At 47.4% G+C, this 12209-nt stretch overlaps 1 protein-coding gene across 1 annotated transcript; it reads right to left on the bottom strand.

The window, feature by feature from the left end:
• Positions 1-241: 241 nt before the first annotated feature.
• Positions 242-11913, bottom strand: C9H10orf99 (chromosome 9 C10orf99 homolog). The gene is made up of 3 exons (XM_023226103.1): positions 11796-11913; positions 9145-9234; positions 242-841 (listed from the first exon to the last, which is right to left on the bottom strand). The coding sequence occupies exons 1-3, from the start codon at positions 11863-11865 to the stop codon at positions 756-758; spliced, it is 246 nt and encodes an 81-aa protein (XP_023081871.1). The 5' UTR covers positions 11866-11913; the 3' UTR covers positions 242-755.
• Between the last annotated feature and the right edge of the window lie 296 nt (positions 11914-12209).

The following is a 12209-nucleotide window of genomic DNA, read 5'->3' as shown; positions in this document are numbered from 1 at the left end:
AGGTCCTGTAATCTCAGTTTTCTAAAAAAGACCCAACATGCTCAGCTCACACAAAACACCCTTAGCAGGGCAGAGCTTCCAGCCCTGATGTGCCGGACCCGGGGCCTCTGTCCCCGCTCCTCACATAGTTACATTGTGTTGTGGCCAAGAGTGGCCTGCAGGGAAGGCTTTAGGGACAGGTTTGTTCTAGCAGAAAGTTGTGCCTCAGGTTCTATCACTGACCTTGTCAAACAAGGATGTGTCTGCATTGAGTTGATTTATTTGTTTATTACTTGTTTGTTTGGGTGTTCTTTCCAGCCGACTCATGTCAGGAGGCTAGGAAGGGATTCCTTGGGGGGTCACTGGATGCTGGTGGTTAAATGCCAGGAGGCTGAAGATGGAGGCAGACTCTGCAGTCTTAGTCAGCCACCCTTGGGTGCTTGTACCCTGCACCCTAGCAGGATTGATGGTCCCTGGATTTGTAGCTGTGACCAGTCATGGTGGAATGCTTGGCTGTTTGCACTGGAGAGACCCACATGGTGGTGACTGAGGCCCTGTGGTTGAGGTTGGCTCATGATAGCTCTGAAAGTTGATGGCACAATTGAGACAAGGATATGGAGTTCTTGAACTTTCCCAGGGTCCTTGCAGCCCAAGATGAAGCCCTCCAACATTGCAGCTCACTGCTGTGAAGGCTGAAAGGGGAGACAGGAGGCTGCTGGGTACCTCAGGTGCCAGATGTGAGGGTCTCCGCTGTCTGGAGTCTTGCTTTGGGAGTGCTACACCTGTGGGAGTGCCCCAGGCACCACCCAAGGGCGGGGCTGTGGCTCAAGCTTGCATGGTTTGCAGAGTCTCACATGATGTCCTGGGAGGAGCAATGAGCAGACAAGAGGGACAAGGACAGGAAGGTGGCAAGGTCAGAGCCAGGTTGGGGGGAGAGAGAGGAAAACACAATTAAGATGCATTTTCAAACACATTTTTAAAAAAATCAAAGCAAGAATTAGATCTTATCCTTTTCCCTAGAGGCCTAGAAGTGGCTTTCCATGGCAAACGTGACCAGCCCAGGTTATTTCAGTCCCATCAAAGGGAATCTAATTGATTGCTAGAAGATGAAGAGAAGGTGGCTGATCCTAAGTGGAGCCCACCTAAGAGCCTCGGGTCTGGGAGGCCTGTTTCTAATGACTCTGGTAGGAGGGTCTGCACGTGGATGTGTGTGCTTGGGCCCCCTGGCTGTCTCCTTCCAGATGGCACATGCCAGGCAATGTGTCCCAAAACTACATTTGCATCTTTTGACAAACCAGTCCCATTTATGGGAGGAATCATCCACAAGAAAGAAAAAGCTGCATGCATTAAACTATTCTTTATAGTTTTTTTTTTTTTTTTTTTTTTTTAAGAGAGAGAGGAGTCTCATTATGTTGCGTAGCCTAGTCACAAACTCCTGGCCTCAAGCTGTCCTCCTGCCTCAGGCTCCCAAAGTACTGGGATTACAGGCATGAGCCACCATGCCTGGCCCATAGTTTTGTTTTTAATTGCAGAAAAAAAATGCCTGGAAACAATCTGAATATCTGACAATAGAGAACTTGTTCATTAGTAATGATAATTTGGCCAGGCGCAGTGGCTCACACCCGTAATCCTAGCACTTCAGGAGGCTGAGACGGGTGGATCACTTAAGCCCTGGGGTTCAAGAATAGCCTGCGCAACATGATGAAACCCCGTCTTTACCAAAAATACAAAAATTTGCCAGGTATGGTGGTACACACCTGTGGTCCCAGCTACTCAGGAGGCTGAGGTGGGAGGATCACCTGAGCCTGGGAGGTCAAGGCTGTGGTGAGCCATGACTGAGCCACTGCACTCCAGCCTGGGTGATAAAGTGAAACCTTGTCTCAATAAATAAATAAATAAATAATAAAATAAAAAATTAATGATAATTCATGAGGATGGAAATGTTTCATGGGGACAAAACCCTGTGGTTATGACAACCGCGTAGCAACAAGAAGAAAAATGCTTCAGACTTAAATTTAAAAATGAAAAAATGAGATATAATTAATTAAAAATAAAACCAGGTAAACATGTTTGTACGGAAAGCAAAGGACACACAAATGAATGAGAAGGGTTACTAAGTTATGACCATGAGATTATTTTTTTCTCCTTCTGTTTTCAGATTATTACTATATGCAACGTGGTGTGGTAAGTAAGATCATGAAATCTGGAGAGAACCAGATTATTTGAATTCAAAGCCTGGATCTAACACTTATTTCCTGGCTGAAGGACCTGCAACAAGTTACTTAACCTTTCTGTGCTTCGGTCCCTCATTTGTAGAAGTAAGAAGAGAAATAGTGTTTAACTTTTAGGATTATTGTAAGGACTAAATGAGTTAGCGGATGTAAGTGCCACACCTAGTAGTTGCTATATAAGCACTAGCTATACAAAGAAATACATTTAATTATAATTCATCCATCCACTCATATCTTAACCACAAATAAGTGATAATATTGGTGTGTTTTTCTGTTTTTTTTTTTTTCTATTGGTAAGTGCTTTGATCTTCCCAGAGTGATAATCTTAGTAATATATAGCATAACTTACTCTTTTCCATTAATAGCATTTCATGAGCATTTTCCACCAGCATTTCTGGTGGAGACACATGATTTCCTGACCCCTGATCCTCCTCCACCTCCTTTCCTTGCCTCAGATCCCAAGACTATCTTCTCTGGCTCTTACAATAAATTTTGTGGTTGACTGGTTGCAAATATGGTTGCAATTCTCCATCTCTCCTTTGCAGTTTCTCCCATCATGATATGGAGTCTATTTGCCTGCTCCTAAAATCTGGACTGGCCTTGAAACTTGCTTTGGCCAGAGTGAAAGTGGTAGAGATGAAGGCGGGAAGTTCAGAGCATGTATCTCAAGAGGCCTTACGTGTTTCCATTTATATAAGTGGAACTCTGCAGATACCATGTGAACATTCCTGCAGGGAGCGTGGAAGACCACATGGTGGAGAGGCTAGTTGTTCCAACCAAAACCATTCTACACTCATAGACACCAAAAATATGAGACACCCAGCCAAGATCAGTAGAGCTGCCTATCCAAATCTTAGAAGTATGAGTCCAGCCAAGAGTAGAAGAAATACCCAGCTGACCTGTAAACTCATGGAAAATAATAAATACTGCTTTGGGTCACTAAAATTGGTCACTAAAAGAGTAGAAGAAATACCCAGCTGACCTGTAAACTCATGGAAAATAATAAATACTGCTTTGGGTCACTAAAATTGGGAGTGGGTTGTTCTGCAGCTATGGCTAACAGATATAATCACAAGGAGCAAGACCACGGGTCTGAGGCCCCTCTGATTGAGCCACTGGGCAGGATGGGCTGCGAATCCTCTTCATCTCCTCCTTTCAAGGGTCTATTTTCTGGGCACTCATGTCCATCCTGATATCGTTGTTGCTGAAAACCTCATGTCCTCAATGAGTAACATTTGTCCATGCAGTCTGAGCCCCTTCCTGAAGGCAGGGACAACCCTATGGCGAGGGAGGGACCTCTCTGTGCCCCTTCCAGCCTGAGTCTCCCCCTATGGGCTCAGCCATTTTGCTGGGTTTCAAAAACAGGGAGGTGGCATGGAGCTCTCAGGACCTAGGCAGCCTCTCAGGCTCCAGGCTTCCCTCAGGACCTCCCAGTCTTCCCAAATAACTTCCTCACAGTGGGCCCAGGATGCATAGAAGGAAGGTGGCCTGACTGAGGCTTCAGGACCATAGCACTTCCTGCCTGGTGGGGCCTTCACAGCCATCATTCTGACCCGGCTTAAGCCTGAGCAGCCCCTGGGCTTGGGGCTAGTGCTTGATGCCCGTAAAGAGCCAACAGAGTCAGCACATTGAAACTTCCTTTGAAAAAAACCGGGCCAGATGCAGTGGCTCACGCCTGTAATCCCAGTACTTTAAACACTTTGGGAGGCCAAGGCAGGAGGGTTGCTTGAGGCCAGGAGTTCAAGACCAGCCTGGGCAGCATAGTAAGACCCTGTTTCTCCAAAAATAGAAAAGTTTGCTGAGTGTGATGGCATGCATCTGTAGTCCCAGCTACTGGGGAGGCTGAAGAGGGAGGATCACTGGAGCCCAGGAATTTGATGCTGCAGTGAGCTATGATTGTGCCACTGCACTCCAGCCTGGGTGACTGAGCAAGATCCTGTTTCTTAAAAAACAACAACAAAAAGACTAGCTGCTCTACAGATTGCTATAAATTTTCTAAATACTTTTTAAAAAGTCTTTTTAAAGTAAATTGGTAAATGTAATAAATTCAGCTGTGGGAAAAGAAAGAAAGATCAGACTGTTACTTTGTCTATATGGAAAGAAGTAGATGTAAGAGACTCCATTTTGTTCTGTATTTGAGATGCTGTTAATCTGTGACCCTACGCCCAACCTTGTCCTTGCAAGAGACATGTGCTGTGGTGATTCAAGGTTTAAAGGATTTTGGGCTGTGCAGGGTGTGCTTTGTCAAACAAGTGCCTGAAGGCAGCTTGCTGGTTAAAAGTCATCATCATTCTCTTAATCTCAAGTACCCAGTGACACGCACACTGCCAAAGGTCGCAGGGACCTCTGCCTAGGAGGTATTGTCCAAGGTTTCTCCCCATGTGACAGTCTGAAATATGGCCTCGTGGGAAGGGAAAGACCTGATTGTCCCCCAGCCTGACACCCGTGAAGGGTCTGTGCTGAGGAGGACTAGTACAAGAGGAAAGAAGGCCTCTTGGCGGTTGTTGATAGTTGAGATAGAGAAAAGCATCTGTCTCCTGCCCGTCCCTGGGCAATGGAACATCTCGGTATAAAACCCGATTGTGTGTTCTGTTTCCTGAGAAAGGAGAAAACAGCCTTAGGGCAAAAGGCGGGACTTGCTAGTGCATTGCTGCTCTTTATGCACTAAAAAGGTCAGATAGAAAGTCCGGCATGAGGAGGTAACCGCTTGAGCTAACTCCGACGGGCGCGGTGGCTCAAGCCTGTAATCCCAGCACTTTGGGAGGCTGAGACGGGCGAATCATGAGGTCAGGAGATCGAGACCATCCTGACTAACACGGTGAAACCCCATCTCTACTTAAAAATACAAAAAACTAGCCGGGCGAGGTGGCGGGCGCCTGTACTCCCAGCTACTCCGGAGGCTGAGGCAGGAGAATGGCGTAAAACCCGGGAGGCGGAGCTTGCAGTGAGCTGAGATCTGGCCACTGCACTCCAGCCCAGGAGACACAGCAAGACTCCGTCTCAAAAAAAGACAAAAAAAAAAAAGGTTTATGGAGATGTTTGCATATGCATATCAAGGCACAGCACTTTTCCTTAAACTTATTCATGTCACAGAGAACTTTATTCATGTCTTACTGCTGACTTTCTCCCTATAATGATCCTATTATCCTGCCAGTTCCTTTTCTTTAAGATGGTAAACATAATGATCAATAAATACTAAGGGAACTCAGAGACCGGTGCCAGCATGGGTCCTCTGTATGCTGAGCACCGGTCCCCTGGGCCCAATTTTCTTTCTCTATACTTTGTCTCTGTTCTCATTTCTTTTCTCAAGTCTCTCGTTCCACCTAACGAGAAATGCCCACAGGTGTGGAGGGGCAGGCAACCCTTTCTTCATTCAGCAAATCAGCCATTTAGCATGTTGATTTTCGAAGATGGTTTTGTCACATTGACCCAGAGTCCTGGGCCTTCCACATATTGTCATCCCCATGGGCCTACCACGGTGCTGAGATATAAAGCAGTGTTCAAGAAAGACACCACAGAATGAGGAGTAGTCAATATTTAGCAAGTGTGTGTGTCATAGCTGCTGTTGTTGGCTCAGGAACATCCTCCAGGCAACCCTGAGTTAATTTGTGTTTCTATAGACAGATGCATGGGCTTTGTCATACATCAGTGAACTGGAGCACACGAGGCCAGATTTCTGGAGCCTGGCACACTCAGCAATCCTGCTGTTGCTTACACAACACCCTGGGAACACTGACTCATCTTCTCCCTCCTTGTTGAACCCCAGCATCAGTCCATAAGACAGAAGGTGCAACCACCAAGCCTGGACAAGAACGTGCAGGCTTTGGTTGTCAGTGTTGGAATTGCTCATCTCCTGTGCCAGCAGCCCTGGCAGGGCTGGGTCTATCTCCATAGCAACAGCAGGACATGTTTACAGGGCACTGTGTGGCAGGCTTGATGCCAAGTCCTATATAGACATGACCCCATTGACTGCTCATCATGGTCCAGTGAAGGAGATTCTATTATCACTTCCTCTTCACAGGGAGGGAGACTGAGGCTTAGCAGTGCTGGGTGACTTGCTCCAGGGCACACAACCAGTGGGCGGTGGAGCTGAGATCCCAGCCCAGAAGGGCTGTTTCCTTCTGGGAAGTCAGCCGTCTGGCCTGCACGCGCATGTCTTCATACACAGGCTGCAGGAAACTTTCTGTCTACAGGGGAAGAAGTTTGTTGTAATGGAAAGAGGTGGAAAGATCCTGGTTTCTGGCTCTGCCTCAGTTTCTTTCTCAGTCTCGGTTTCTCAATCTATACAATGGTAACAAGACCTCCCCACGGTGGTCTCAAGAATTTAAATGAGATCACATGACAAGGACCGCATACATATGTTTATTTTGCTCTTCTTGTTCTAAGTTGTTCATAAATTTCTACAATGGAATTTTAAAAACATACACACAAAAAGAAATCCAGTCTCCGCACAGAAGCCACACACCTAGATTTATTCTCCCAAAGTAACAAAACTGAGAAAACAGATGCACGTGTACTTGCACAGGAGTTAACCTGGCCACGTCTCCTGTGCACTGTGTGTGCTTGGGTGTATATCTGTCCATCTGTGTGTGTAGTGTGTGTGTGCTGTGTGTAGCTTAGGAGTGCAGTGTGTGTAGTTGTGTAGCGTGTGTGTGTGATTGTGTGTCTGTGTGTAGTGTCTGTGTGTGTAGTGTGGTGTGTGTCTGTGTGTGAATGTATTTGTGTGTCTGTGTGTATAGTTGTGTAGTGTTGTGTATTTGTTTGTATTTATGTTTGTGTGTATAGTTGTGTGGTATGTGTTTTGTGTTTGTGTGTAGACGTATTTGTGTATGTGTCTGTGTGGTATACGTGTGTGTGCTGTGTGCATGTGTCTATGTGTGTATGATTGTGTGTAGTGTGTATATGCATGTAGTGTGTTTGTGTGTATAGTGTGTGTCTGTGTGTGTAGTTGTGTAGTGTGTATGTGTCCGTGTGTTTGTATGTATAGTGAGTGGTGTGTGTGTGTAGAGTGCATGTAGTATGTGTCTGTGTGTGTAGTTGTGTGGTGTGTGTTTGTGCTGTGTGTATGTGTCTATGTGTGTATCACTATACTGTGTATTGTGTGTATATGCTGTGTGTCTGTGTGTAGTTGTGTAGTGTGTGTGTCTGTGCGTCTGTAGTGAATGATGTGAGTCTGTGTGCACATGTATTTGTGTGTGTGTGGGGTTGTGTGGTGTGTATCTACTTATTTTTTTTTTTTTTTTTTTTGAGACGGAGTCTTGCTCTGTCGCCCAGGCTGGAGTACAGTGGCCGGCTCTCAGCTCACTGCAAGCTCCGCCTCCCGGGTTTACGCCATTCTCCTGCCTCAGCCTCCGGAGTAGCTGGGACTACAGGCGCCCGCCAACTCGCCCGGCTCGTTTTTTGTATTTTTTTAGTAGAGACAGGGTTTCACCGTGTTAGCCAGGATGGTCTCGATCTCCTGACCTCGTGATCCGCCCGTCTCGGCCTCCCAAAGTGCTGGGATTACAGGCTTGAGCCACCGCGCCCGGCCGGTGTGTATCTACTTATGTGTGTAGGTATTGTGTTTGTGTGTTTGGGTTTGTTGTGTGTGTGTGCATGGTGGGGGCTCACACACTCCCTCAACTTCCTGCCTCTGAGCAGTCGGTGCAAGAGAGGGGAAGAGGAGGGGTAGGGCGTGTGAGCTCTTGGGGCTCACCTTCACCTCTCTCTGGAAGGTTTTCACCTTCTTTCACAGAACCAGGGGCCTGGGGGAGCAGAGCCACAGCCTGCGTTCACCCTGCCTGGGCTAGCACCTCGCACTGGTTCAGCAAGAGGTGTGTGAGAGCTGGTTATTTTTACCCAGGCTGGCTGGGTGTGATTCCAGTTTGGAAGAAGGGGATGTCAGCATCTCCGGGAGAAGGTCTGCGGCTGGAATTATCCTGATTTGCTTCTTCCCTCTGTCCTTCCCCTGCATCACAGCTGAGCATCCCCTTGGTAGCTGGGAAAGGCATGGAGGCTCCGGCGCTGGTCATGGACCTCATGGGCCATGGCCGCAGAGAAGCAAGTGGAGCTGGGACCTCCTCAGCCTCCTGAGAGAGGGCACTGGGGCTGCAGAGTTCAGGCAGGAGCCCCAGGTTGCTGTCAGGCTGTCTGACTCAGTCTCCACAGCCTCCCCTTGGAGATCTACCTGTCCCACACACGCTCCAGCACCTGGCTCTTCCACCTAGGCTGGGCAACTCCAGTGAATGCCTGCCCTGGCCTGGAGCCCCTGTGCAGGGAACTGGGTGCCCTCAGCCCTCCTGGGCTTGGGCCTGTCTGCCACAGGCCTCCCAGTGCCCCCTGTCTCAGGGAGAGGGCAGCTTTGCTCTTCTGGGCCTTGCCCTGGTCATGCAGCCTGGATGCTGCCTGCTGGCATCTCTGGGACTGCCTTACCTCCTGCCAAGCTGTGGCTCTCTGGACCCTCATGCCCACTGCCCTGCTGGTGACCTGCATGCTGGTCTGAGCCTCAGGTCCACAGGGCTCACAGACAGCCTTAGTCCTTAGCTTCTGGGAGCACCTCACAAGCCCTGTTGCCCTCTGTCTTCCATACCCCCCTCTTGCCCTTCACCCTTGCTGCCTCCTCTGCCTGCATCCCCCACCTCCACGGGCTCCTGGCCTTTCTACACGTCTCATGAATGTCACCTCCTCAGACACCTCCCACCTAAAGTAAGGGTGTTTCCACACAACGTTTTCTAATTACACCCTGCTTTCTTTCCATGGTAGAATGTATTCAGTTTAAAATGATTGATTTGTTGACTTTTTGGGGGGAGTTATCAAATTAATCAACAAAACAAAGATGTCCTCCCAGCCACAGCCTGATGCCAGCCATGGGTGGGGGCTGATCAGCACGTGTGGCTGGTCCCATGGCCACTGCAGAACTTTTCCCCCACAGTCTGGACGAGGTGCGGGTACTTACCTTTTAGGTTTGTCAAGTTGGGGTTAGGGACTCTGTGGCAGCAGAGCCTGGCTCTCCTGCCTGGCCAGGGCTTGGCAAGACGCCTCTTCCCTGAAGGTGGACACAAAGGAAGAGAGACTGTCCTTAGCAGGCTTGTCAGTGAGTGAGTGAGCTTCCCCTTCCGAGGCACAGGGCTCAGGAATATTTATCCAGAGAAACTCAGGATGAGCCAGGCTATGAGAGGTCCCAGGGAAAGGGTGGGCCTTGTTGTGATTTACTTTTCAGAAATAACAATGTTGAGAGACACAATGGCCCCAAAACACATCCTTCTCAGGTTCCTGTTCAATAAGTAGTTTCTTTGACATAATAATTCTCCCCTTGGCAATCTAGTCTAAGAAAATACGCCTGAGTCGGGTGTGGTGGCTCATTCCTGTAATCCCAGCACTTTGGGAGGCTGAGGCGGGCGGATCACTTGAAATCGGGTGTTCGAGACCAGCCTGACCAACAAGAAACCCCATCTCTACTAAAAATACAAAATTAGCCTGGCATGATGGCGCACTCCTGTAATCCCAGCTACTCGGGAGGCTGAGGTAGGAGAATCGCTTGAACCTGGAAGGCAGAGGTTGTGGTGAGTCAAGATCATGCCATTACACTCCAGCCTGGGCAACAAGAGCAAAAACTTCATCTCAAAAAAAAAAAAAAAAAGAAAGAAAGAAAGAAAGAAAATAAGCCTGAATAAAGGACATATTTTATGTACACATATACCTTTTACCACATAATTAAAATGTGCAAAGTAGGCTGAGTGTGGTGGCTTATGCCTGTAATCCCAGCACTCTGGGAGGCCAAGCTGGGAGGATGGCTTGAGTCCAGAAGTTCAAGACCAGCCTGGGCAACATAGAGAGACCTCGTCTCTACAAAAAATTTTAAAAATTAGCAGGGCATTGTGGTGCACACCTGTTTTACCAGTTACTGGAAAAGCTGAGGTGGGAAGATCGCTCGAGCCCTGGAAGTCAAGGCTGCATTGAGCCGTGGTCATGCCACTGCACTCCGACCTGGACAACAGAGCAAGATCTTGCTTCAAAAAAAGAAAAGCACACAATTGTGAACTATCTAAATGTCTAAGCATGTAACTTCATCATAGCACATTCACTTGATAGCAAGTTATACCTGAAAATGTCAGTTGACTAATGCTACTTCAACAATCTGCCACAGTTAGTTCTAACCGGATAGGAAACTTTATGGGGGAAGATATCGATCCTCATTTAATTGTCACTAGGGTATCACTGGCAACCTCCAACATGTCCAAACATAGAGATCTGATAAATTGCATGTCATGGGCTGTGTTTATGAGGAATTCCAATCACTGTTTTCCTTATTATATATGTGGCACATTTTCACTGCAGAAACTTTGTAAAACAAACACTTGTTATAATCCCACTACTCAGAGATGGCTGCTGCTGACACTGTGTTGTAAATGCTTCCAGAATACCTTCAATCCTAAGTATTTTGGGTGATTATAACAATATATATAGTGATAAATAAAAAAGATATAACCTTGAACATATAGAGGTACATCAATTAAGTTTTTAAAATTCTACATGCAAGGAAATAAACAAAATGTTGAACATGGCTACTCTTGAATCATGGAATTATGAGTGTTTTTCTTCTCCTTATATATTTCTATAGCTCCAACTCCCCCCTCCAAAAACTTTAAATAACCATAACCACTAAAACAAAAAATAAGTGTAGGCAGTCTCTAGAGGGTTAGACAAGAGAAAAACGGATTGAAACACTCAGCTATCTGAATCAAGAAAGGCAGCAGGCGAGGTGGCTCACACATGTAATCCCAGCACTTTGGGAGGCAGAGGTGGGTGGATCATGAGGTCAGGAGTTCAAGACCAGCCTGGCCAACATGGTGAAACCCCGTCTCTACTAAAAGTACAAAAATTAGCCAGGCTTGGTTGTGGGCACCTGTAATCCCAGCTACTCGGGAGGCTGAGACAGGAGGATGGCATGAACCCAGGAGGCAGAACTTGCAGTGAGCCGAGATCGCGCCACTGCACTCCAGCCTGGGCAACAGAGCAAGACTCCATCAAAAAAAAAAAGAAAGAAAGAAAGAAAGAAAGGCAACAGAGCTAAATATTCATATCTATAGAGGTAAAAAGATGGTGTCCCCTTCTTCTAAACATGCGTAAACATACCCCACCTCTCCACCACACACACCTTCATTCCAGCTGCTCATGGATATTTTCTGTGCATGAGGTTTTGGGATGTTCAGACCTAGATGGTCTACTAATTAATGTATTCATTTGCCCAACACTAATTTACTCTGTTCCAAGCATGATACAAGTACAAGAGAGTGGCTCCAGAAATTCTAGATAGGTAGGACTTCAGCACAATAATCTAGCTGAGAGGTTGTATGTGTGTTTGCATGGTGAATACACCACTTTACTTAGGCTGGGTATGTATTTGGGGGTACAGGGGCTGTGAATGGAGCCCCCATGTCACCTGCAGGCAGTCCTGAGCCCCAAACCTATAGGTTCAGGAGCAAGAGCCCGTCTTTCCAGGGTTCAGGACTGCCTGCCAAGTCCTGCCCTCCAACAATTCCTGATCAGAGTCTTCCCAGATTCTGAAATCCTGCTCAGGGACCTGCACCCTGGGGGCTGCCCTACCTTCTGTGGAGAAGACGGAGAAGCAGAGAAGCAGGATGCAGAGCATGCTGGAAAGGACTAGAAGCCTCATGGTGAGAAGGCAGACTCTCACGTCCTGGGAAGGGAGCTGTGCTGCAGAAGTCCTCCTTGGGGCCACCTTGGACATTTATAGAGTCATAGAGAGGCGTTTCCCAATAGGCAGGGCCCTAGTAAGCTTGCAATTCTCCTAAACGGTGAAGTCAGCCCCTCCCAAGAGGAAAACCAGCCTTTCGAGATGCAGTTAGTAACCTGTAACACAGAAAGCTGTAAATGCCCAGCCCAGAGAGGTTTCAGCACTGGCTTCAGTGGTGAGAGCAGGAACCAATTGCCCAGGAAGAGCCACTGTCTAGAGTTGAACTTTAACTTTTAGTGTCAGTAATCATCCTATCAAATGCA

The sequence above is a fragment of the Piliocolobus tephrosceles genome, chromosome 9 (assembly GCF_002776525.5).
Source record: "Piliocolobus tephrosceles isolate RC106 chromosome 9, ASM277652v3, whole genome shotgun sequence".
Lineage (NCBI taxonomy): Eukaryota > Metazoa > Chordata > Mammalia > Primates > Cercopithecidae > Piliocolobus > Piliocolobus tephrosceles.
This window is presented reverse-complemented; position numbering and strand designations above follow the sequence as displayed.